Here is a 27,742-nt window from a genome sequence, read left to right on the forward strand (position 1 = left end):
GTGAGAGAGAAAGAGAGGAAAAGAGAGAGGCAGAATGAGATACAAAGTGTTCACGGAAACAGAGAGATGGTGAGCGAGGGAGCAAATTAACCCAGAGGGGGATAGAGTGGGACACTAAAAGGGGCTGAAAGAGAGAGTGGAGACAGACAAATAGAGAGGGACTGACAGGCAGACAGATTGCGAGAGACAGGAAGATAGAGAGAGAGAGAGAGAGAGAGAGATAGAGGCAGATAGTGAGACAGAAAGAGAGAGGATGAAATGAATAGAGAGAGAGAGAGAGAGACAGGCAGATAGAGATAGATAGTGAGACAGACAGACAGATAGAGAGAGATAAATAAGAGAGACAGAGGCAGTTAGATAGATAGAGAGATAGACAGACAGACGGACAGATAGACTGAGAGAGATAGATAGATAGAGAGAGAGACGGACATATAGAGGGAGAGAGAGAGGACAGAGACAGGCAGATAGATAGAGAGAGAGAGAGAGAGACAGACAGATAAAGGGAGAGAGAGAGCGAAACAGATAGATAGAGAGACAGATACGAATCACAGACAATGCAGGTAGAACACCTAATAAGGAAGGGAAATTGAATTTTGCTATTTCTTGCTAAAAGAATGCAGTATTGAAGTAAGGAGGTGTTGGTGAAACCTCCCCAGGCCTTAGTGAGACCGTGCCTGGTGTGTGATACACAGCGTTGGGCTCCACTCATCCCGTTATACTGGAGGATGTTCAGTGGACTGATTCCAGAGAGGCAGAGTTTGTCCCTTGGAGAGAGACGGAACAGTTTGGGCCAATGCTGTCTGGATGTTAGAAGAATGAGAGATGGTCTCAGTGAGGTCTAGACGATGTTCAGGGGGGATTGACAGCGTGGAGGGAAGGAAGGCGTGAACCCAGGGGGAGGGAGATGAGACGGGATGGTTTCTCCTAAAGGGTGGGGAGTCTGAGAGATTGACTCCCCCCACCCCGCTCCACGAGTGCAGGGGAGACTGGGACGCGGAGTACAGGGAAGGAGGAGATGGACGGGTTTGTAATCAGTAACAGGGTTGGAGGGTTATGGGGAATGAAAGATAGCGTGAGAGTCATAGTCAGGGAGAGAGGGAGAGAGTGACGGGGGAGAGAGAGACAAAGAAACGGAGGGGGGGTGGTTAGAGAGACAGAGAGGGAGAGATGGAGACAAGAGAGAAGGAGAGAGTGAGAGGAAGATAGAAAAGGTTGTGAGAGGAAGAATAAGATAGATTGAGAGAGTGAGGAAGAGATGGAGAGAGGGAGAGAGAGGAGGGAGAGACAGATGGATAGAGAGAGATGGAGAAGGAGAGATAGAGAGAGAGAGAGAGAGAGAAGGAGAGACAGATGTAGAGGGGAACGAGAAAACTGCAGAGAGAGTGAGAAAGATGGAGTCAGAGAGTAAGATAGATGGAGAGAATGAGAGGGAGAGAGATGAAGAGGGAGAGAAAGATGGATAGAGTGTGAGAGAGAGAGAGAGATGAAAAGAGAGAGTGAGAGGAAGGGAGGTGGAAAGGGAGAGATGAAGAGGGAGAGAGATGGAGAGAGTGCGAGAGAGAGGGAGAGAGTGAGAGGGTGAGAGTGAGATGGAGAGAGTGAGAGGGACAGAAAGATGGAGAGAGTGAAAGGGTGAGAGTGAGATGGAGAGAGAGAGAGTGAGAGGGTGAGAGTGAGATGGAGAGAATGAGAGGGAGAGAGAGAGATGGAGAGAGAGAGAGGTGGAGAGAGAGAGATGGAGAGAGAGAGATGGAGAGAGAGAGAGATGGAGAGAGAGAGAGATGGAGAGAGAGAGATGGGAAGAGTGAGATGGAGAGGGAGAGGGAGAGAGTGAGAGGGAGAGAGTGAGAGGGAGAGAGTGAGAGGGAGAGAGAGTGAGAGTGAGAGGGTGAGAGAGAGATGGAGAGAGAGAGATGGAGAGAGTGAGAGGGAGAGAGTGAGAGGGTGAGAGTGAGATGGAGAGAATGAGAGGGAGAGAGAGAGATGGAGAGAGTGAGAGAGATGGAGAGAGAGAGAGATGGAGAGAGAGAGATGGGAAGAGTGAGATGGAGAGAGAGTGAGAGGGAGAGAGTGAGAGGGTGAGAGGGTGAGAGAGAGATGGAGAGAGAGAGATGGAGAGAGTGAGAGGGAGAGAGTGAGAGGGAGAGAGAGAGAGGGAGAGAGAGAGAGAGAGAGATGGAGAGAGTGAGATGGAGAGAGTGAGAGAGAGAGAGTGAGAGGGAGAGAGAGAGAGGGTGAGAGAGAGAGGGTGAGAGTGAGAGGGAGAGAGTGAGATGGAGAGAGAGTGAGAGGGTGAGAGGGAGATGGAGAGAGAGAGATGGAGAGAGTGAGAGTGAGAGGGAGGGAGGTTGAAAGAAAGATGATGAGGGTGAGAGAGAGATGGAGAGAGAGAGATGGAGAGAGTGAGAGGGAGAGAGTGAGAGGGAGAGAGTGAGAGGGAGAGAGTGAGAGGGTGAGAGTGAGATGGAGAGAGTGAGAGGGTGAGAGTGAGATGGAGAGAGAGAGATGGAGAGAGTGAGATGGAGAGAGAGAGAGTGAGATGGAGAGAGAGAGAGAGAGAGATGGAGACAGTGAGAGTGAGAGGGAGGGAGGTTGAAAGAAAGATGATGAGGGAGAAAGTGAGATGGAGAGAGTGAGATGGAGAGAGTGAGATGGAGAGAGTGAGAGGGAGAGAGTGAGATGGAGAGAGTGAGATGGAGAGAGTGAGAGGGAGAGAGTGAGAGGGAGAGAGAGAGAGATGGAGAGAGAGAGAGAGATGGAGAGAGTGAGATGGAGAGAGTGAGAGAGATAGGGAGGGAGTGAGAGGGAGAGAGTGAGAGGGAGAGAGTGAGAGGGTGAGAGTGAGAGGGAGAGAGTGAGATGGAGAGAGAGTGAGAGGGTGAGAGTGAGATGGAGAGAGAGTGAGAGGGAGAGAGAAAGATGGAGAGTGTGAGATGGAGAGAGTGAGAGAGAGAGAGAGAATGAGATGGAGAGAGTGAGAGGGAGAGAGTGAGAGATGGAGAGAGTGAGATGGAGAGAGTGAGATGGAGAGAGTGAGATGGAGAGAGTGAGAGAGAGATGGAGAGAGTGAGAGGGTGAGAGAGAGAGAGGGTGAGAGTGAGATGGAGAGAGTGAGAGGGAGAGAGTGAGAGGGAGAGAGTGAGAGGGAGAGAGTGAGAGATGGAGAGAGTGAGATGGAGAGAGTGAGATGGAGAGAGTGAGATGGAGAGAGTGAGAGAGAGATGGAGAGAGTGAGAGGGTGAGAGAGAGAGAGGTGAGAGTGAGATGGAGAGAGTGAGAGGGAGAGAGTGAGAGGGAGAGAGTGAGAGGGAGAGAGTGAGAGGGAGAGAGTGAGAGATGGAGAGAGTGAGATGGAGAGAGTGAGATGGAGAGAGTGAGAGAGAGATGGAGAGAGTGAGAGGGTGAGTGAGAGAGGGTGAGAGAGAGATGGAGAGAGTGAGAGGGAGAGAGTGAGAGGGAGAGAGTGAGAGGAAGAGAGAGAGAGAGAGATGGAGAGAGTGAGATGGAGAGAGTGAGATGGAGAGAGTGAGAGAGAGATGGAGAGAGTGAGAGGGTGAGAGAGAGATGGAGAGAGTGAGAGGGAGAGAGTGAGAGGGAGAGAGTGAGAGGGTGAGAGTGAGATGGAGAGAGTGAGAGAGAGATGGAGAGAGTGAGAGGGTGAGAGAGAGAGGGTGAGAGAGAGATGGAAAGAGTGAGAGGGAGAGTGTGAGAAGGTGAGAGAGAGATGGATAGATGAGAGACAGAGGGAATGAGAGAGGGAGTGAGGCAGTCAGGTGGAGGATGAGTGTGAGTGGGGACTGGGATAGGGGTTGAGTTGGGGACCTGGGTTTTTGGGTGTTCAGCGTGTTGTGTTTTCTGTTTGCAGCGACAAGGTGTTCAGACGTTGGGGGAACACTGAAGCAAATTGATGCAGGAATTGGAATGGTGTTCGGAGTGAACACGACGGGATCCGTCTACACCAGGATCGGAGATTCCTGGGTGAAGATCCCCGGATCCTTCCGACACGTCACTGTGGGTCCAGCGGGAATCTGGGGCGTTGACCCCTACAAAAAAATCTTCCGCTTTGTCGGAGGATCCTGGATCTCCATATTCAGTAAGTCAGGAATGCAACAACAACTGTATGTGGAAACTGCATTGCGCTAGCGCCTCTTACAAGTACAGACTACCCCAAAGCTCCTCACAATGCCCGTTTGATGTCTGGTCAGTGTATACGCGTGGGAAGTGTGAAAGCGGGAAAGGTGTGCACAGCAAAATCCCAGAAGGGGAGGGATTGGAGCAATGGGGAGAGAGAGGACTGGGGAAACGGAGAGGGGAGGAGGGTGGGGATGGGAGACGGAGGGTGGGGAGAGGGAGGAGGTGCGAGGGGAGGAAGGGAAGGGGAAAAGGAGACGGGGGAGGAAGAGAGGGGAAGGGGTGACGGGAGAGGGGAAGGGGATGGGAGGTGGTTAGATGAGGGAAGGGGGGGAAGGGGGTGGTGTGAGGGAAGGGGGAAGGAGACGGGGAGGGGTTGGGAGGGGCAGAAGGCAAGGAGAGATAGGGAGGGGAGGAGGGAGGTGTGAGGGAAATAGGGAGGAGGAGAGGGGAAGAGAGATGGAGGAGAGGGATGGGGTGAGGGGTCAAAAGCAAGGAGAGAGGAGAGGGGAGTGTGAGGGAAAGGGGAGGGGAGGGGGAGGAGAAATGGGAGAGAGGGAAGGGGCAGTGAGAGAGTGGAGATGTAGGTGAGGGCCGTGATGGAGAGGGGAGTGGGGAGTGGGGAGTGGGGTGAGGGGAGTGGGGAGTGGGTGAGGGGAGAGGGGAGAGGGGAGAGGGGTGTGGGGAGAGGGGTGTGGGGAGAGGGGTGTGGGGAGAGGGGTGTGGGGAGAGGGTAGAGGGGAGAGGGGAGAGGGGAGTGGGGGGAGGGGAGGGAGGGGCGTGGGGGAGGGGAGTGGGGGAGGGGAATGGGAGGTGGGGGAGGGGAGAGGGGAGTGGGGTGAGGGGTGGGGGGAGTGAGGAGTGGGGTGAGGGGTGTGGGGAGAGGGGAGAGGGGAGAGGGGAATGCGGTGTGGGGAGAGGGGAATGGGGAGAGGGGTGATGTGCCAGGGGAGTGGGGAGAGGGGAGTGGGCAGTGGGTGGAGTGAGGGGCAGTAGACGTTCATTGGAGAGAGTGAGGGGAATGTGCGTGGGGGTTGGAGAGGAGGAGGGGAGCAGGAAGGAATTGGGGGAATTTGAGAGCATGGGGGAAGTGGGGGAAGCGGAGGTTTGAGAGATGGAATGTAGGGTGGGAGGGGAGTGGGCCAGGGAGTGGAGAGGGTGTGGTGAGTAGGGAATTAGAGAATGTGAGGTGGTTGGGTGTGTGTGGTTGGAGAGGGAGTGGAGGGGGAGGGATATAGGGAGGGAGTTGGGGGGTTGTTGGAGGAGGTGAATGTAGTGGGGGCAGGTGGTTGGAGGGGGGAATGGAGAGGATGATGGGAATGGGGTTGATATTGGAGACCGTGAGGGGAGTTAGGGTGGGGGTTTGGTGAGGGGTAGGGGAGGCCAAAGGAGGGTGGTGGAGGGGGGTGTTGGAGATGGGGAATGGAGAGGGTGAGGCGAGTGCGGCGAGAGGGTGGTTAGGGGAGGAGAGGGGAGCGAGGAGGAGTTTCGGGAGAGGTTGGAGATCGTGAGGGGAGTTGGGCTGGGGGTTTGGAGAGAGAGAGATGGGAAAGAGTGAAAGTAGAAGGGGAGAGGTGTTTGGAGAGGGGGAATGGAGAGGGGGAGGGGAGTGGGGAGGGAGTTGGAGGCGGGAGAGGGGTGTTGGAGAGGGGGGAATGTGGAGGATGAGAGGAGCGGGAATGGAGTTGTTGGGGGGGGAGGGGTGTTGGAGAGGGGGACAGATGCTGGAACCAGAGGGAGAGTTGACCAAAGTGGGTCGCCATGGTAACTTCGGCCTAGGCTGCCAGGCCTGGAAGTGAAGCCTGCCTGGAGTTTTGGCGGGCGGGACTGGGGGAGGGTGTGGGCGGAGACAATTGGATGTTCACTGACCCCGTTGTCTCTATCTCTCTCTCTCTCTCTCTCTCTCTCTCTCTCTCTCTCTCTCCATTCCCCCCACCTACCCACCCCAGACGGTGAACTGATGCAGCTCGATGCCGGCGGTGACCAGTTTGTAGCCGGCGTGGACCAGTTTGGGGCCACGTTCTGCATCAATAAGCGAGAGGTGGAGGGCGCTGTCGCCAATCGCTCCATCCCCTTCAGCAGCGTGGGCAGTCGGATGCGCTACTACTCCTGTGGGCCCCTGGGCTGCTGGGGCGTGACCCTGGCCAAAGATGTCTACCACCGCCTCAACGTCAAGCCCACCGCCTGCATCGGCACCAGCTGGACCCGCGTCTTCGGAAAGTTCCAGAACATCGAGGTGGGCAGCGATGGCCGGGTCTTCGGCATCAGTGTCACCAAACAGCTCTACATGAGGTAAACCCTGAGTCTGATTGTGGAGGTGAGGCGGGGGGGGGGGGGGTTTGGGGAAGGGGGAACGTCCCGTCAGTACAAACTCTGACACGATTAATATTGGGGCCCAGCCATTTGTGATTGGGTCAGGTCGAGGGTTTGTGGCGGATGTGGGACGACGCATCTGGTGATGGGGCGAGCGACGGTCTTGCTGGTACGATCGCAGGACACATAACCCAGAGACCCAGGTAATGTTCTGGGGATCTGGGTTCCATTTCTGCCATTGCAGAGGGTCATTTAGGACAGAGATGAGGAATGTCTTCATCTTCCCCCCAAAAAAATCACGGTGGCTCAGTGGTTAGCACTGCTGCCTCACGGCGCCAGGGACCCAGGTTCGATTCCAGTCTCAGGTGACTGTCTGTGTCCCTTGAGCAGTCTGCTCTGATTTCCTCCCACGGTCCAAAAGACTCCCTAGGCGATAGAACATGACAGCGCAGTACAGGCCCTTCGGCCCTCGATGTTGTGTTGACCTGTCATACCAATCTGAAGCCCATCTCACCTACACTATTCCACGTACGTCCATATGCCTGTCCAATGACGAGTTAAATGTACTTAAAGTTGGCGAATCTACTACCGTTGCAGGCAAAGCATTCCATACCCTTACTGCTCTCTGAGTAAAGAAACTACCTCTGACAAGGTTAGATCTAATGGAATACAGGGAGAACGAGCCATTTGGATACAGAACTGGCTCAAAGGTCGAAGACAGAGGGTGGTGGTGGAGGGTTGTTTTTCAGACTGGAGGCCTGTGACCAGTGGAGTGCCACAAGGATCGGTCCTGGGTCCTTTACTTTTTGTCATTTACATAAATGATTTGGATGCGAGCATAAGAGGTACAGTTAGTAAGTTTGTAGATGACACCAAAATTGGAGGTGTAGTGGGTAGCGAAGAGGGTGACCTCAGATTACAACAGGATCTGGACCAGATGGACCAATGGGCTGAAGAGTAGCAGATGGAGTTTAATTCAGATAAATGTGAGGTGCTGCATTTTGGGAAAGTGGGAAAGCAAATCTTAGCAGGACTTATATACTTAATGGTAAGGTCCTGGGGAGTGTTGCTGAACAAAGTGACCTTGGAGTGCAGGTTCATAGCTCCTTGAAAGTGGAGTCGCAGGTAGATAGGATAGTGAAGAAGGCATTTGGTATGCTTTCCTTTATTGGTCAGAGTATTGAGTAAAGTCTGGTTGAAGATTTGTAGCTCGGGTGTCCGTTGTTGTGGTTCTGTTCGCCGAGCTGGAAGATTTTGCTGCAAACGTTTCGTTCCCTGGCTAGGGAACATCATCAGTGCTATTGGAGCCTCCTGTGAAGCGCTGCTTTGATGTTTCTTCCGGTATTTATAGTGGTTTGTTCTTGCCGCTTCCGGGTGTCAGTTTCAGCTGTAGTGGTTTGTATATGGGGTCTAGGTCCATGTGTCTGTTAATGGAGTTTGTGGATGAATGCCATGCCTCTAGGAATTCCCTGGCTGTTCTCTGTCTGGCTTGTCCTATGATGGTAGTGTTTTCCCAGTCAAATTCATGTTCCTGGTTGTCTGAGTGTATGGCTACTAGGGATAGCTGGTCGTGTCGTTTTGTGGCTAGCTGATGTTCATGGATGCGGATTGTTAACTGTCTTCCTGTTTGTCCTATATAGTGTTTTGTGCAGTCCTTGCATGGTATTTTGTAAACTACGTTAGTTTGGCTCGTGCTGGCTATTGGGTCCTTTGTTCTAGTGAGTTGTTGTCTGAGTGTGGAAGTTGGCTTGTGTGCTGTTATGAGTCCTAAGGGTCGCAGTAGTCTGGCTGTCAGTTCTGAGACGCTCCTGATGTATGGTAGTGTGGATAGTCCTTTTGGTTGTGGCATGTCCTCGTTCCGTGGTGTATCTCTTAGGCATCTGGTGATAAAGTTGCGTGGGTATCCGTTTTTGGTGAATACCTTGTATAGGTGTTCCTCGTCCTCTTTTCGCAGTTCTGGTGTACTGCAGTGTGTTGTGGCTCTTTTGAATAGTGTCCTGATGCAGCTTCGTTTGTGTGTGTTGGGGTGGTTACTTTCATAGTTAAGGACTTGGTCTGTGTGTGTTGGTTTCCTGTGTACCCTTGTGGTGAATTCTCCGTTGGGTGTTCTCTCTACTAACACGTCTAGGAATGGGAGTTGGCTATCCTTTTCCTCTTCTCTCGTGAATCGTATTCCTGTGAGTGTGGCGTTGATGATTCGGTGTGTTTTTTCTATTTCTGTGTTTTTGATGATTGCAAAGGTGTCATCGATGTATCTGATCCAGAGTTTGGGTTGGATTTGTGGTAGGGCTGTATGTTCTAACCTTTGCATAACTGCCTCTGCTATGAGTCCCGAGATTGGGGATCCCATGGATGTTCCACTGATTTGTTCGTATATCTGATTGTTGAATGTAAAGTGTGTGGTGAGGCACAGGTCTAGTAGTTTAAGTATGCCGTCCTTGTTGATAGGTTCGGCCTCCTGTGTTCTGTTATGTATGTCCAGTAGGTTGGCTATTGTTTCTCTGGCTAGGGTTTTGTCAATTGATGTGAACAGTGCCGTCACGTCGAATGATACCATGGTTTCTTCTTTGTCTATGTGTGTATTCCTGATGATGTCCAAGAATTCCTGTGTTGATTGTATGGAGTGTTTGGATCCGCTGACTAGGTGTTTCATCGACCTGGACCCCACATACAAACTACTACAGCTGAAACTGACACCCGGAAGCGGCAAGAACAAACCACTATAAATACCGGAAGAAACATCAAAGCAGCACTTCACAGGAGGCTCCAACAGCACTGATGATGTTCCCTAGCCAGGAAACGAAACGTTTGCAGCAAAAACTTCCAGCTCGGCGAACAGAACCACAACAACGGACACCCGAGCTACAAATCTTCAACCAGACTTTAAACACTTACGGGCGAGAAACGCTGAGACAAGCCAGGAGATGGGAATCCTGCGCTAACCGCCTAAGCGCAACACATGAACAACTCCGGTTCCTCCACGAATGCAGAAAAAATCAAATCCTGCCACAATGTGTCAAGTACAGACCTCCAGTAAATAATCCACAAGCCAGGGAAACAGCCAAGAAGAACGGATTCAGGTTGGTCCAGGTAATGATCACAGACGCTCACAACCGACTGCACAAATACAAGCAAGAAATTGCGCGCCAAAAGTCGTTAATTTTAAAAACCACTAATCAGGAATGGACCCAGACCATAGAACAGGCTATCACTATAGGACAGAACAGGACAACACTTCGCAAAAAAACAGCACTAAAAGAAAAAATGGACAAACTAACCCACAAACAGGAGGACACTACAACACACACCTGGGTTAAAAACCTCTCCCACAGACAGCTCACAGACATGGAAAGAACTATACTGGCCAAGGGACTCAAATACAACTACAGGGATGCCAACACAGCAGACTTCCTAGCAGCACTAGAATGCACACTCAGGGACAATGGACTGACAGAAGAGACACAACAAACAGTGAGACAAACGGTCGTACCTATGATGATAAGAAAACGACATACACATAACCTCAACACCAAGGAGAGGGAAGCACTGGAAGCACTGAAAAATGACAAGAACATAATCATACTACCGGCAGATAAAGGCAGAATGACGGTCATCTTAGATAAATCAGACTACATCAATAAAGCACAACAACTACTCGCAGACACCAACACCTACCAAATGAAGGATTCCGACCCCACACCACAACTCACCAATAGAATAATCAACACACTAAGGAATCTACAAAAAAACGGACAGATAACCAAAGCGGACCAGCAAAGAATGAAACCGGAAAGCAACAACACCCCCAGATTCTACGGACTACCCAAAGTACACAAACCAGACATCCCACTCAGACCCATAGTATCACTACCAGGGACACCAGCATACAAACTGGCCAAAGAACTACAACAAAAACTGAAACACCTAGTCAGCGGATCCAAACACTCCATACAATCAACACAGGAATTCTTGGACATCATCAGGAATACACACATAAACAAAGAAGAAACCATGGTATCATTCGACGTGACAGTACTGTTCACATCAATTGACAAAACCCTAGCCAGAGAAACAATAGCCAACCTACTGGACATACATAACAGAACACAGGAGGCCGAACCTATCAACAAGGACGGCATACTTAAACTACTAGACCTGTGCCTCACCACACACTTTACATTCAACAATCAGATATACGAACAAATCAGTGGAACACCCATGGGATCACCAATCTCGGGACTCATAGCAGAGGCAGTTATGCAAAGGTTAGAACAAACAGCCCTACCACAAATCCAACCCAAACTCTGGATCAGATACGTCGATGACACCTTTGTAATCATCAAAAACACAGAAATAGAAAAAACACACCGAATCATCAACGCCACACTCACAGGAATACGATTCACGAGAGAAGAGGAAAAGGATAGCCAACTCCCATTCCTAGACGTGTTAGTAGAGAGAACACCCAACGGAGAATTCACCACAAGGGTACACAGGAAACCAACACACACAGACCAAGTCCTTAACTATGAAAGTAACCACCCCAACACACACAAACGAAGCTGCATCAGGACACTATTCAAAAGAGCCACAACACACTGCAGTATACCAGAACTGCGAAAAGAGGAAGAGGAACACCTATACAAGGTATTCGCCAAAAACGGATACCCACGCAACTTTATCACCAGATGCCTAAGAGAGAGAACACGGAACGAGGACATGCCACAACCAAAAGGACTATCCACACTACCATACGTCAGGAGCGTCTCAGAACTGACAGCCAGACTACTGCGACCCTTAGGACTCATAACAGCACACAAGCCAACTTCCACACTCAGACAACAACTCACTAGAACAAAGGACCCAATACCCAGCATGAGCCAAACTAACGTAGTTTACAAAATACCATGCAAGGACTGCACAAAACACTATATAGGACAAACAGGAAGACAGCTAACAATCCGCATCCATGAACATCAGCTAGCCACAAAACAACACGACCAGCTATCCCTAGTAGCCATACACTCAGACAACCAGGAACATGAATTTGACTGGGAAAACACTACCATCATAGGACAAGCCAGACAGAGAACAGCCAGGGAATTCCTAGAGGCATGGCATTCATCCACAAACTCCATTAACAGACACATGGACCTGGACCCCATATACAAACCACTACAGCTGAAACTGACACCCGGAAGCGGCAAGAACATCCATCAACAGACACATCGACCTGGACCCCACATACAAACTACTACAGCTGAAACTGACACCCGGAAGCGGCAAGAACAAACCACTATAAATACCGGAAGAAACATCAACGCAGCGCTTCACAGGAGGCTCCAATAGCACTGATGATGTTCCCTAGCCAGGGAACGAAACGTTTGCAGCAAAAACTTCCAGCTCGGCGAACAGAACCACAACAGAGTATTGAGTACAGGAGTTGGGAGGTCATGTTGCGGCTGTACAGGACATTGGTTAGGCCACTGTTGGAATATTGTGTGCAATTCTGGTCTCCTTCCTATCGGAAAGATGTTGTGAAACTTGAAAGGGTTCAGAAAAGATTTCCAAGGATGTTGCCAGGGTTGGAGGATCTGAGCTACAGGGAGAGGCTGAACAGGCTGGGGCTGTTTTCCCTGGAGCGTCGGAGGCTGAGGGATGACCTTATAGAGGTTTATACAATTATGAGGGGCAAGGATAGGGTAAGTAGACAAAGTCTTTTCCCTGGGGTGGGGGAGTCCAGAACTAGAGGTGCATAGGTTTAGAGTGAGAGGGGAAAGATATAAAAGGGACCTAAGGGGCAATTTTTCACACAGAGGGTGGTACGTGTATGGAATGAGCTGCCAGAGGAAGTGGTGGAGGCTGGTACAATTACAACATTTAAGAGGCATTTGGATGGGTATATGAATAGGAAGGGTTTGGAGGGATATGGGCCGGGTGCTGGCAGGTGGGACTAGATTGGGTTGGGATATCTGGGTCAGCATGGACGGGTGGGACCGAAGGGCCTGTTTCCGTGCTGTACATCTCTATGACTGTACCCTCAGGGCAATTAGGGACAAATGCTGGCCCAGCAAGTGACCCCCCTCATCCCGGGAATGAATGAAGGAATGAGTATAAACAAAAATGTGTGGTTCCCTGCTTTGAGAGCAATCAAAACCAGGAAGGCAGCCTGAGATATGAATGGGGATAAATTGGGAGAGGGAGCTGGGTGTACCAGTCGCTGAAGGTAAGCATTCAGGGGCAGCAGGTGCTATCGCAAGGAAATGGTTTGTTGGCCTTCATTGTGAGAGGATGGGAGGATGGGAGCAGGGAGGGGAGATGGGAACAGGGAGGGAGGGTGGGAGCAGGAAGAGAGGATGGGAAGCCGGGAGGGAGGATGGGAGCCGGGAGGGAGGGTGGGAGCAGTGAGGGAGGATGGGAGCGGGGAGGGAGGGTGGGAGCAGGGAGAGACGATGGGAGCAGGGAGGGAGGATGGGAGCCGGAAGGGAGGATGGGAGCAGGGAGGGAGGATGGGAGCAGGGAGGGAGGGTGGGAGCAGGAAGGGAGGATGGGAGCAGGGAGAGAGGATGGGAGCAGGGAGGGAGGATGGGAGCAGGGAGGAGGGATGGGAGCAGGGATGTCTTGCTGCAGTTGGACAGGGTGAGACCACCCCCCTGGGGTATTGTGCGTGCAGTCTGGGGGGAGGTCTCCGTACCTGAGGAAGATACGTTCTGGTGATGGAGGGAGAGCAGCCAGGCTTTCCCAGACTGATCCCCGGGATGGCAGCACTGACGTGTCAAGAGATACCGGATCCATTTGGATTATATTCACTGGGGCTTTAGAGGAACAAGGGGAGGGTCTCAATCTATGAAACCCGAACAGGGTTAGACAGGGTAAACACAGGAGGGATGTTCCCAGGAGGGCTTGTCACAATGTAAGGGTACAGGATCGGACAGAGATGGGGAGAAATGTCGTTACCCAGGGAGTGGACGGACTGTGGAATTACTTGACGCCGAAATGACTGAAGGCTAAAACATTGAATGCTCACAGGAAGAAATTAGATTCGCACTCGGGGCTGAACAGGACGGAGGATATGGAGGAAAGGCTGATGGCTTGGATGGTCAGCCATGATCATGGGTCAGGGGCTAGGTTCAGAAGGCCGAAAGGCCTACTCCCACACCTGATTTTGATGCTTCTGTCATGGGGTGGTGGGGAATACAACAATAATCCTGATAATATCTCTCTCTCTGCTCTCACGTTCACCGGAATTGATTCTGAATTTATAGTCAGCCCACGGCCAAAGCGAAGGGCCTTCTTAAAAAAAATTGTTCCAATGTTTTCATGGGATGGGCAGCACTTATTGCTGATCCTTAATTGCCCAGAGGGCAGTTAAACGTGAGTCCCATTGCCACCAGTCTGGAGTCACACGCAGGCCTGACTGGGTTAGGATGGCAGATTCCCTTCCCTATAGCTGAGCAGGTGGTTAACCAGATGGATGTCTATGTTGAACGCGGTAACCTGGTCCCCATTAGGTTAGCTTTATAATGTCGCTTTAAATTCAACAATAGCTTCACCGTCTGCTATCATTAGAAGTTGAATCCGATACTCCAAATTATTACTCCAACAAAGTAACTGCACAGAGACCAGTACCCGGTCACCAAGTCCCCCGTTATTTACCTGAATCCCGGAATCCCTACAGTGTGGAAACTGGCCCTTCGGCCCAACAAGTCGACACTGACCCTCCAAAGAGTGACCCACCCAGACCCATTCCCCGACCCTGTTACTCTACATTTACCCCCGACTAGTGCACCTGATCTGCACATCCCTGGACACTATGGGACAATTTAGCATGGCCAATCCACCCTAACGTCCACATCCCTGGGCACTATGGGTAATTTAGCATGGCCAATCCACCCTAACCTGCACATCCCTGGGCACTATGGGTAATTTAGCATGGCCAATCCACCCTAACCTGCACATCCCTGGGCACTATGGGACAATTTAGCATGGCCAATCCACCCTAACCGGCACATCTGTGGACTGTGGGAGGAAAGCAGAGCACCCGGAGGAAACCCTCACAGGGTGGTAGGTGAGGCCCAGTGGGGTTCTGTCTACATTTACTATAAGCCGACTGATTCCCACATCTACCTAGACTACACCTCCTCCCACCCTGCCCCCTATAAAAACGCTATCCCATATTCCCAATTCCTTCACCTCCACCGCATCTCCTCCACTTCCCACTCCTCCGCCCTTGAGCCCCGTTCCTCCAACCGCCACCAGGACAGAACCCCACTGGTCCTCACCTACCACCCCACCAACCTCCATATACAGCGTATCATCCGCCGCCATTTCCGCCACCTCCAAACGGTCCCCACCACCAGGGATATATTTCCCTCCCCTCCCCTATCAGTGTTCCAAAAAGACCACTCCCTCCGTGACTCCCTCGTCAGGTTCACACCCCCCACCAACCCAACCTCCACTCCCGGCACCTTCCCTGCAACCGCAAGAAATACAAAATTTGCGCCCACACCTCCCCCCTCATCTCCCTCCAACGCCCCAAGGGATCCTTCCATATCTGCCACAAATTCACCTGCACCTCCACACACATCATTTATTGCATCCGCTGCACCCGATGTGGCCTCCTCTATATTGGGGAGACGGGCCGCCTACTTGCGGAACGTTTCAGGGAACACCTCTGGGACACCCGGACCAACCAACCCAGCCACCCCGTGGCTCAACACTTCAACTCCCCCTCCCACTCCACCGAGGACATGCAGGTCCTTGGACCCCTCCATCGCCAGACCATAACAACACGACAGTTGGAGGAAGAGCGCCTCATCTTCCGCCTAGGAACCCTCCAACCACAAGGGATGAACTCAGATTTCTCCAGTTTCCTCATTTCCCCTCCCCCCACCTTGCCTCAGTCCCAACCCTTGAACTCAGCACCACCTTCCTAACCTGCAATCTTCCACCTGACCTCTCCGCCCCCACCCTCCGGCCTATCACCCTCACCTTGACCTCCTTCCACCTATCGCATTTCCAACACCCCTCCCCCAAGTCCCTCCCCATGACCTTTTATCTTAGCCTTCTTGGCACACTCTCCTCATTCCTGAAGAAGGGCTCATGCCTGAAATGTTGATTCTCCTGCTCCTTAGATGCTGCCTGACCTGCTGCGCTTTTCCAGCAACACATTTTCAGCTCATGCTGAAATGTTCCATAGTGTCCAGGGATGTGTGGGTTAGGTGAATTAGTTAGGATAAAATGTAGAGTAATGGGATAGGGGGAAAGGATCTGGGTGGGTTACTCTTTGAAGGGTCGGTATGGACTTGATGTGCCAAATAGCCTGTTTCCACACTGTAGGTATTCTACTTAACGTAATTTTATAGTTAAATAAACTTGACTACTCATTCTTAGCCTGTGCTGTTTCTGACCTAGTCCCACAAGTGAGATGAGAGATGTTCGACAAAGCAACCACAGATCTTTACAGGGTGGTTGGAACAGTTGACAATGTAGAGACGTCTCAGGGGTTTCGCTTGCATTGGAGGGGGTTCGAGGTTCGGAGTGCGCGTTGTGTAAATGGCTCGAAATTTCTCACAGTATCCTTACCTCCTCCTCCTCCTCAGGAAGGGAATCACCGCCGAGAGACCCATGGGCTGGGGCTGGACTAGGATACAGATCGGAAACTTACGGTTCAACCACGCATCCTGGGATCTGGGGAACCTCTGGCTGGTCAGGAACGACGGGAAAGTGGTGAAATGCTCGACAGAAGACATCGACTGACAGCGACGGTGCCACCTTCGTCCAAAACTGAAGCACCTTCGTGGGTTTGACCTGCTGGACTCCGCGGGAAGGGGGTCAGCCATTATGACCCGCTTAATCCGATCGTGACAAAACGTTCAACACCCCCCTCCTCTTGCTGAGAAAAAGACAGTCTCCCTGACATTCGATGGGGACTGACAGGCGTCCATCTTTTAGGAATGACTGGAGCTCTCTTTTATTTTGGAATTTGCGAAACTGAAATGATGAAATCGTCCCCTGCAAACTCAGAAGTTCCAATTCTCTCCTTCCGGGACTTTCCCTTCCTAAGCGTTAGAATCCGACTTTTTACATTTTTAAAACAGGCTAAGAGGGAAAACAAGTGGAGTTTATTTAATTGCAAATCTATACAGATAGTTCTCATGTAAAGCGTGTTTCAGCCAGCGAGGTTCTGCTCTTACAATGAATTAGAGAATGTTATTTTCGAGAACGCTTACCTCTCTTTGCCGTAGCATGATTCCAACGGCGTCCGTTTTGCACGCGCTGCCCTGCGCATGTTGCGATGTTAGTCAGAGCACGTGAGAGTGATGTCGTTATACGTTAAGCAGTTTCACTTCAGAAGTTAAGCGAATGAACGTTCATTGCTCTCTCTCTGAGACAGGAATATTCTTGTATTGTTCCTGTAGAATTCCTGCAGCGCTGTACTACCTTTACACACACCATTTACCTCTCTAACCTATACTTGGATCTGCATGTCACGCAATCTGAACCAACCCCCAAAAAACAGTCAGAAGACAGTCACCCACAGCCTATCACTTCTGCACCTCGAGGTGGTGATGATGACTCTCTGACCCTACATTAACAATATCTTTTCAACATAATGTGTTAAACTTACTTTCATTTCGTTAATATATATATGATTTAAACCTTCATTCAAGCAGTGCTATTGGTGTGGCACAGTAGCTCAGTGGTTAGCACAGCAGCCTCACGGCGTGAGGGACCTGGGTTCGATTCCAGCCTCGGGCGACTGTCTGTGTGGAGTTTGCACATTCTCCCTGTGTCTGTGTGGGTTTCCTCCCACGGTCACAAAGATTGTGCAGGTTAGGGTGGATTGGCCATGCTAAATTGTCCCATAGTGCCCAGGGATGTGTAGGTTAGGGTGGATTGGCCATGCTAAATTGCCCCATAGTGCCCAGGGATGTGCAGGTTAGGGTGGATTGGCCATGCTAAATTGTCCCATAGTGCCCAGGGATGTGTAGGTTAGGGTGGATTGGCCATGCTAAATTGTCCCATAGTGCCCAGGGGTGTGCAGGTTAGGGTGGATTAGTCAGGGGTAAAATGTGCTGTAATTGTGTAGGAGAATGGGTTTGGGTGGGTTACTTTTCAGAGGTTGTGTGTGGACTTGCTGGGCCGAAGGGCCTGTTTCCACACTGTAGGTATTCCAGACTTTGTGTTCGGCATTTTGGGTGATTTGTTTGAGCGATCATGAGTGATATTTTCTTGCTGCTCTGTCCCTAGCCCCACTTTTCCTGTTACTTCTATTAAGCAAGTTTTCACTGGAACCCAACTACAGCGTTATAATCGAACTACCTGCATTGGACGTAGAAAAACATGACTGTGCCAGGGAGGCTGGGTGTGGGAGGAAGTAGATTTGGTTGGAGTTATGGAGTAAAATGCCTCACTGATGGAATGTGAGGAGAGAAGTTCGGAATTTTTTACCCTCCGAGGGCAGAGGAGAAACAGTAAAGGTGATAACTGTTGGGAAAATGGATTAACGGCTCCGTGTAGGAGTGTGGGGGAAGGGTAGAGCAAAGAGATTGATTCGGAATGGCTTGAGCAGTGAGCTGGCATGCAAACGATGGACCCAATGGCCTCTGACACCCACTGAATGGTTTGTTTCTGCACTTAGATAATTGTCTTCACAATCTCAGGACACAAGACAGATTTGTGGGCGGCACGGTGGTTAGCACTGCTGCCTCACAGCGCCAGAGACCCGGGTTCAATTCCCACCTCAGGCGACAGACTGTGTGGAGTTTGCACGTTCTCCCTGTGTCTGCGTGGGTTTCCTCCGGGTGCTCCGGTTTCCTCCCACAGTCCAAAGATGTGCGGGTCAGGTGAATTGGCCATACTAAATTGCCCGTAGTGTTAGGTAAGGGGTAAATGTAGGGGTATGGGTGGGTTGCGCTTCGGCGGGTCGGTGTGGACTTGTTGGGCCGAAGGGCCTGTTTCCACACTGTAAGTAATCTAATCTAATCTAAAATTGTGGAAAGTATTCCTTGAAGGAAGTAGGATTCTCTCCAATCCATGTCCCCCCGCGAGACTGACATTCCTGCACCAGGGAACAGCATCCCGCCCTCATCAACTCCATCGGAAAGCCCCCGGGGATTCTGAATGCCCCGATTCAATCTCCCCCCCTTAACGTTCCCCGCTCCGACAGGAATTATCCCAAGCCCTCCCAGTCTCCCGCATCATGAACTGAAGACTCTTATCTCTGGGATGTCCCTAGTAAGTCTGCACTGCACGTTCGATAATAATTAACAAGAAGACATTAATTGCCCAGTGATCTGAAGCAAGGTGAATTTGTACATTAATACCCAGCAAAGGCAGTGTCTGTCGAAATATTATTGAAGTCACAATAAAACATTGAACAATGGTGCCACCAGGTGTAATAAAGAAATCATTTCATTATTAAATGGACTCAAAATGAATCATCTTTTATTACATTTCAGCATTGGAGCACATAACTGGGTTAGGTACACAGTAAAGCTTCCTCTACACTGTCCCCCATCAAACACTCCCATGACAGGGGGAGTCAGTGTCCCTCAGCACTGATCCTCCCACAATGCAACACTCCCTCAGCACTGACCCCCCGACAGTGCGGCGCTCCCTCAGCACTGACCCTCCGACAGTGTGGCTCTCCCTCAGCACTGACCCTCCGACAGTGCCCACTCCCTCAGCACTGACCCTCCGACAGTGCCCACTCCCTCAGCACTGACCCTCCGACAGTGCCCACTCCCTCAGCACTGACCCTCCGACAGTGCGGCACTCCCTCAGCACTGACCCTCCGACAGTGCTCACTCCCACAGCACTGACCCTCCGACAGTGCGGCACTCCCTTAGCACTGACCCTCCGACAGCGCAGCACTCCCTCAGCACTAACCCTCTGACAGTGCCGACTCCCTCAGCACTGACCCTCCGACAGTGCGGCACTCCCTCAGCACTGACCCTCCAACAGTGCGGCACTCCCTCAGCACTGACACTCCGACAGTGTGGCTCTCCCTCAGCACTGACCCTCTGACAGTGCGGCACTCCCTCAGCACTGACCCTCCGACAGTGCTGCATTCCCTCAGCACTGACCCTCTGACAGTGTGGCACTCCCTCAGCACTGACCCTCCGACAGTGCCAACTCCCTCAGCACTGACCCTCCGACAGTGTGGCACTCCCTCAGCACTGACCCTCCGACAGTGCCCACTCTCAGCACTGACCCTCCAACAGTGAGGCACTCCCTCAGCACTGACCCTCCAACAGCGCAGCACTCCATCAGAACTGACCCTCCGACAGTGCGGCTCTCCCTCAGCACTGACCCTCCGACAGTGCGGCACTCCCTCAGTACTGACCCTCCAACATTGCGGCCCCCCCTTAGCACTGCCCCTGCAGTGCAGCTCCATCCCTGTGGTGTTGCGGTTGTCATGTTAATGCCTTCAATCCGAGTTGAGTGTGTGTGATTTGTTCTCTGTTGCAGAGTTTCCAATGCAATCAGCGTTGATTATGTCAGGAAGTCTGCGGTGAATAGCTAATTAGTGTAAGGACCCTTTGATTCCCTTATCATCCTCATGACTTCCTGAAACCATCCTGAAACCATGGTTACGGGCCCACTTTGGCCCCTGCTGACCAGGATATGAAGTCCTGGTGGTTATTTCAATGCCAGGGTCTCTGCATATGAAGTGATGAGCTGCCACCATTTCACTGAGTTTGCCTTGCTCCTCCCCTTTCGCCTCTTCACTCTTCAAAACCGTTGGAAATAATAGCAGGCGGAGACCATTCGGCCCATCGGGCCTGGTGCCCCATTTCCACAGGATCGTGGCTGATCCGACGTTCCCCGACTGATCGGGACTCTCTCTCGGCCGTCAGTATACACAAGGACCCTGCTCCCCCCAGCTCTCCGTGGTCAGGGTGTTCCAAAGACCCGTCACCCTCAGAGGGAGGGGATTCCTGCCCATCTCCGTCTGAAATTGGTGGCCCCTTTATTCAGAGACGGTGCCCCCCTGGGTCCTAGCCTCTCCCATGGGGAGGGGGGGTAACACCCTCTCAGCATTGACCCTGTCCAGCCCCCTGTTTGTTTCAGTCAGATCCCCCTCTCATTCTCTCTAAACCCCCAGGGGGTAGAGTCCCAGCCTGTTCAGCCTTTGCTCATGAGACTATCCCTCCATCCCCGGGACCCCCCTCTCTCTCTGAGCTGCCTCCAGTGAAATGATATCTTTCCTTAAATAATGGGACCTAAACCGCTCCCAGTATTCCCAACACCTCGTACAGCTGCAGTAGGACTTACCGACTCTTGTATTCCTTGAAATAAGGAACAACATTCCATTAGCCTTCCAAATATCCAGCCCATCGGGCCTGTTCCTCCACTGAATACGACCAGGTCCGGCCTTGGGTTTCACCCCCCCCCCTCCCCCCCCCCCCACTTTCTCTCCTTCAATCTCCAAGACACTGACAACCTGCCCATCCCAGTCGGACGTGTGGCCCAGAATGGGGCAGCTCTGAACGGGAGGGTGGGAGGGAATTCCGAAGATTCCCAAACCTCCGAAGGACAGAGCCGGTCACCATCTCAGCCCGGCCTGTCCGGCCCCTTCATCCTGCAACTGATCTTCCCCCACCTCCCTCCTCCCACCTCCCACCGGTGTTGGGAATTCAGAGGGAGACAGTATCCAATCTGCTGTCACCCCCGTTCCCCCCCTCAGAACCTGCTGTCTCACTGGGATCCCCTCCCTCGCTCGCCCAGAGAATATTGACACAACTGGCTCAGTGTCTCACCACTCGCCAACTACAGCCACCCAGGAATCAGCAGGCGGACCTTTCCCTGACCTGAACCTATCTCCCCCAAAAGACAATTCTTCCTACTTTTGGAGATCAGAACTGGTGAGGTTTCTCTTCCCATTAAAGGCCTGGGGACAACTCCGGCAACGTTTTTGTATCCCAGCATCCCAGTCCCATTGATGTCGCACTGGCCCTCAGCATCATCCCCAGTCTGATGTATCCCTTCCCACAGGGAGTGGCGCAACGGGGGGAGGGGAGAGTGTGGGAATCACTCCCACAGGGAGGGGGAGGGGAATGTGGGGGTCACACCCACAGGGAGGAGAGAGGGGAATGTGGGTGAACACCCACAGGGTGGAGGGGAATGTTGGAGTCACACCCACAGGGAGGGGATTGTGGGAGTCACACCCACAGGGAGGGGGAGGGGAATGTGAGGGTCACACCCACAGGGAGGAGAGAGGGGAATGTGGGTGAACACCCACAGGGTGGAGGGGAATGTTGGAGTCACACCCACAGGAAGGGGGAGGGGAATGTGGGGGTCACACCCACAGGGAGGGGGGAGGGGAATGTGGGAGTCACACCCACAGGGAGGGGATTGTGGGAGTCACACCCAGAGGGAGGGGGGAGGGGAAGTGAGTGTCACACCCATGGGGGGGAGGGGAATGTGGGAGTCACGCTCACAGGGAGGGGGTGGGGAATGTGGGAGTCACACCCACAGGGAGTGGGGGGGGAGAGAGTGCTACACCCACAGGGAGGGGGTGGGGAATGTGGGAGACACGCTCACAGGGAGGGGGAGGGGAATGTGGGAGTCACACCCACAGGGGGGGCGAGGGGAATGTGGGAGACACGCCCACAGGGAGGGGGAGGGGAATGTGGGAGACACGCCCACAGGGAGGGGGAGGGGAATGTGGGAGACACGCCCACAGGGAGGGGGACGAGAGAAGAAGATGGTGATGGGGTAGGGAGGGATGAATGGGGAAGTATGTGGACATTGGTGTGGAGCAGGAGTGCTAGCAGGGAGCAAAGGGACCAAATGGCCTGTTTCTGATTGCCTGGGAGACTTTAATGCACCTCAATGGGCAGTGTAGAGGGAGCTTTACTCTGTATCTCACCCCGTGCTGTCCCTGTCCTGGGAGTGATTGATGGGGGGACAGTGTAGAGGGAGCTTTACTCTGTATCTAACCCCGTGCTGTCCCTGTCCTGGGAGTGATTGATGAGAGGACAGTGTAGAGGGAGCTTTACTCTGTATCTAACCCGTGCTGTCCCTGTCCTGGGAGTGTTTGATGGGGGACAGTGTAGAAAGGGTTTTACTCTGTATCTAACCCCATGCTGTCCTGTATGAGTTGGAATCCATCTAATGGTTCTAATCTGTGTGAGGACATGATTCCAACAGGAACTATAATCGTTACTGGTGAATGTGTAATTGTCAGTGTTTCAGTGGGTTAATTGGGTTATTAATGATGAGCCTTGAGTCTTGTTTTGTCTTCCTGTGATAATAATTGGAATGGCATTTTCAAATTAATTAATCCCCGCACTGGTGTAGCTGTTAATATGAAGTTAACGAAGAAGATGGATCAGCTCGATAAATAGCTCTTAAATCGATTCCAACTGGATTGTGGCGACTTGCTGACTGAGCAGATTAAGATTTACCTTCACTGCCCTCTCTGTGCCTCTCGCACACTCACTCACTCTCCCTCTATCGCTGTCTGTCTCTCTCATTCTGTCTGTCTCTCACTCTCGCTCTCGCTCTCTGTCTCTCTCTCTCTCTCTCTCCGTCTCTGCCTCTGTCTCTTTCTCTCTCTGTCAATGTGTGTGTGTGTCTCTCTCTCTCTCTCTCTCTCTGTATCTGTGTCTATCTGTCCACTGTGCCTAGCTCTCATCTGTTCATCTGCATACCTCATCATTCAGTTTGCCCGCACTCTCAGTCTCTTCCCATGACACCACCTCTTCTCTCTCCTCCTCAGCTTTCCCTCTCCCTCTCTCTTCGACAGCCATGTCTGCCAATGAGGAGACCATTCAACCCAGTTTAAACTGCTCTCTTGTGTTTAACTAGACTATATCATCCCATTCACTGTCTGTTCAGAGTCTCTCCCTCCATACACTTCGGACCATTCACTCCCAGACAGGGACAGCACGGGGTTAGATACAGAAGTAAAGCTCTCTCTACACTGTCCCCCATCAAACACTTCCAGGACAGGGACAGCACGGGGTTAGATACAGAGTAAAGCTCTCTCTACACTGTCCCCCATCAAACACTCCCAGGACAGGGACAGCACGGGGTTAGATACAGAGTAAAGCTCTCTCTACACTGTCCCCCATCAAACACTCCCAGGACAGGGACAGCACGGGGTTAGATACAGAGTAAAGCTCTCTCTACACTGTCCCCCATCAAACACTCCCAGGGACAGGGACAGCACAGGGTTAGATACAGAGTAAAGCTCTCTCTACACTGTCCCCCATCAAACACCCCCAGGACAGGGACAGCACGGGGTTAGATACAGAGTAAAGCTCTCTCTACACTGTCCCCCATCAAACACTCCCAGGACAGGGACAGCACGGGGTTAGATACAGAGTAAAGCTCTCTCTACACTGTCCCCCCATCAAACACCCCCAGGACAGGGACAGCACGGGGTTAGATACAGAGTAAAGCTCTCTCTACACTGTCCCCCATCAAACACTCCCAGGACAGGGACAGCACGGGGTTAGATACAGAGTAAAGCTCTCTCTACACTGTCCCCCATCAAACACTCCCAGGACAGGGACAGCATGGGGTTAGATACAGAGTAAAGCTCTCTCTACACTGTCCCCCATCAAACACTCCCAGGGACAGGGACAGCACAGGGTTAGATACAGAGTAAAGCTCTCTCTACACTGTCCCCCATCAAACACCCCCAGGACAGGGACAGCACGGGGTTAGATACAGAGTAAAGCTCTCTCTACACTGTCCCCCATCAAACACTCCCAGGACAGGGACAGCACGGGGTTAGATACAGAGTAAAGCTCTCTCTACACTGTCCCCCATCAAACACTCCCAGGACAGGGACAGCACGGGGTTAGATACAGAGTAAAGCTCTCTCTACACTGTCCCCCATCAAACACTCCCAGGGACAGGGACAGCACAGGGTTAGATACAGAGTAAAGCTCTCTCTACACTGTCCCCCATCAAACACCCCCAGGACAGGGACAGCACGGGGTTAGATACAGAGTAAAGCTCTCTCTACACTGTCCCCCATCAAACACTCCCAGGACAGGGACAGCACCGGGTTAGATACAGAGTAAAGCTCTCTCTACACTGTCCCCCCATCAAACACCCCCAGGACAGGGACAGCACGGGGTTAGATACAGAGTAAAGCTCTCTCTACACTGTCCCCCATCAAACACTCCCAGGACAGGGACAGCACGGGGTTAGATACAGAGTAAAGCTCTCTCTACACTGTCCCCCCATCAAACACTCCCAGGACAGGGACAGCACGGGGTTAGATACAGAGTAAAGCTCTGTCTACACAGTCCTCCATCAAACACTCCCAGGACAGGGACAGCACGGGGTTAGATACAGAGTAAAGCTCTCTCTACACTGTCCCCCCATCAAACACCCCCAGGACAGGGACAGCACGGGGTTAGATACAGAGTAAAGCTCTCTCTACACTGTCCCCCATCAAACACTCCCAGGACAGGGACAGCACGGGGTTAGATACAGAGTAAAGCTCTCTCTACACTGTCCCCCCATCAAACACCCCCAGGACAGGGACAGCACGGGGTTAGATACAGAGTAAAGCTCTCTCTACACTGTCCCCCATCAAACACTCCCAGGACAGGGACAGCACGGGGTTAGATACAGAGTAAAGCTCTCTCTACACTGTCCCCCCATCAAACACTCCCAGGACAGGGACAGCACGGGGTTAGATACAGAGTAAAGCTCTGTCTACACAGTCCTCCATCAAACACTCCCAGGACAGGGACAGCACGGGGTTAGATACAGAGTAAAGCTCTCTCTACACTGTCCCCCCATCAAACACTCCCAGGACAGGGACAGCACGGGGTTAGATACAGAGTAAAGCTCTCTCTACACTGTCCCCCATCAAACACTCCCAGGACAGGGACAGCACGGGGTTAGATACAGAGTAAAGCTCTCTCTACACTGTCCCCCATCAAACACTCCCAGGACAGGGACAGCACGGGGTTAGATACAGAGTAAAGCTCTCTCTACACTGTCCCCCCATCAAACACTCCCAGGACAGGGACAGCACGGGGTTAGATACAGAGTAAAGCTCTCTCTACACTGTCCCCCATCAAACACTCCCAGGACAGGGACAGCACGGGGTTAGATACAGAGTAAAGCTCTGTCCTCATGACAGTGTTTGAATTGGGTATTTCACTCCCGTCTCTGGGACCACTTCCCTGAGGAATGTTTATTTATCCGCGCTCTACCTCTGTGTTAGGACCCAGGATCCAGCTGGGAGAATCTGAAATGCTGCGTTGTGGTTGGTAAAAATGGTTTCTGCAGTCTCTCTGTGACTAAATAATCTCAATTGTCAGACACTTTCTCTCATTATTGACTGGGAGTGTGATAGAGGCAGTCAGTGAGCTCTCCAACCCATCCACTCGCATGATGGAGATTGTTCATTGTCCCTGTGAATCACTCACTCAGACTTTCACACACCACTCAGAACCAAGACACAGCTCATGTCTGTCCAGCTGTGTGCACCCCTTGTCTCCCCCTCAAGAACTCTCCCCCTCCATCTTACACCCTCACTCAACCCGAACTCTGCCCTAATTCCCATGCACCCACCTTCAAAACCCCATCCCCACCCACTCCACCTCCCTACCCCTCAACAGCAACGACAGCACACCCTTCACTCCCACCCTCTGTCCGCTACACACTCAGCCTTAATTTCAAATGCCTCCCTGCATATCAAACACCCCCTCCCTATCTCTGTAAACCCCTCCAGCCCCTACACCCCCTCCCTATCTCTGTAACTGCCTCCAGCCCCTACACCCCCTCCCTATCTCTGTAAACCCCTCCAGCCCCTACACCCCCTCCCTATCTCTGTAACCCCCTCCAGACCCTATGCTTCCTCCCTATCTCTGTAACCTCCTCCAGCCCCGAACCCCCTCCCTATCTCTGTAACCTCCTCCAGCCCCTAACCCCCTCCCTATCTCTGTAACCTCCTCCAGCCCCTACACCCCCTCCCTGTCTCTGTAACCCCCTCCATCCCTTAAACCTCCTCCCTATCTCTGTAACCCCCTCCAGACCCTATGCTTCCTCCCTATCTCTGTAACCTCCTCCAGCCCCTACACCCCCTCCCTATCTCTGTAACCCCCTCCAGCCCCTACACCCCCTCCCTATCTCTGTAACCCCCTCCAGCCCCTAACCCCCTCCCTATCTCTGGAACCCCCTCCAGCCCCTACACTCCCCTCCCTATCTCTGTAACCCCCTCCAACCCCTATACCCCCTCCCTATCTCTGTAACCCCCTCCAGCCCCTACATCCCCTCCCTATCTCTGTAACCCCCTCCAGCCCCTACACCCCCCTCCCTATCTCTGTAACCCCCTCCAGCCCCTACATCCCCTCCCTATCTCTGTAACCCCCTCCAGCCCCTACACCCCCTCCCTAACTCTGTAACCCCCTCCAGCCCCTACACCCCCCTCCCTATCTCTGGAACCCCCTCCAGTCCCTCCTGTGTCCTGTATTGTAACTGTGCCTATATTCCAAACCTCTGAATTTCTCACCCTAGGTACGTTAGCGTCTCTCTCTCTCTCTCCCCTTCCTCCTCGAACTGTGCAGCGCCCAGCGATGAAGATTGTGGGTGGGCTGCTCATCGCGAGACCCACGCTCTGTCTTGTGGATCCACGTTCAAATCCCACCACAGCAGATGGTTGTGCTTGAGTTCAGTAAATATCTGGGATTAAGAATCTCATGACCACCGTCAGTCACTTATCGGGAATCCCCCTCTGACTCACTCATGTTGTTTGGGGAAGGAAACCCATCTGACCTGGGTGTTCACGTGAATCCTGACCCACAGCAACTCATAAATGCCCTCTGAACAATTAGGGATGGACAATAATGCTGACCCTGCCAACGACCCCTCCTCCCCTCATCCTGTGAAATAAACTTTTAACTAAATATTCGATCTGAGTCTCCATCCTTGACCAAGTTTGTGACCAGTTGATCCTTTGATATCCCTGACTGTGTCGTGTGTGAAATTCTGCCACCAAGCACCTTCGGGGGAGGCCAGACCACCTGACCTTGTAAAGGCTGCCACAGAAATGCAAAGTTGTTGTTGTTGTTGTTGTTGTTCCCAGCCCACTCTGGCCTCAATGGTCAGGCCACAGTGCCCCCATTGTTTGGAGGGTGCAGGTACAAGACAACGCCCAGAGAACAACAGCTTCCAACCCCCACCTCATAACACCCTCATCGCCATTACGCTTCCCACAGGTCCTTCCCGGGAGCAGTTGTCAAACAGACGCCGGCTTCCCATTCCCGTCAAAAATTCCCGCTGTAAGGATCGTGAATATGTTCAGTTTATGTGT

At 52.2% G+C, this 27,742-nt stretch overlaps 1 protein-coding gene across 1 annotated transcript in view; it reads left to right on the plus strand.

The window, feature by feature from the left end:
• The window catches only part of LOC132833921 (fish-egg lectin-like), a 57,440-nt gene extending 41,237 nt beyond the window's left edge, over positions 1-16,203 (plus strand). Inside the window, exons 4-6 of the mRNA XM_060852584.1 lie at positions 3,866-4,093; positions 6,081-6,423; positions 16,047-16,203. Of these exons, the coding sequence (XP_060708567.1) occupies positions 3,866-4,093; positions 6,081-6,423; positions 16,047-16,203 (728 nt within the window). The remainder of the gene's footprint in view (positions 1-3,865; positions 4,094-6,080; positions 6,424-16,046) is intronic.
• Positions 16,204-27,742: the final 11,539 nt, after the last annotated feature.

This window comes from Hemiscyllium ocellatum, chromosome 38, assembly GCF_020745735.1.
Source record: "Hemiscyllium ocellatum isolate sHemOce1 chromosome 38, sHemOce1.pat.X.cur, whole genome shotgun sequence".
Lineage (NCBI taxonomy): Eukaryota > Metazoa > Chordata > Chondrichthyes > Orectolobiformes > Hemiscylliidae > Hemiscyllium > Hemiscyllium ocellatum.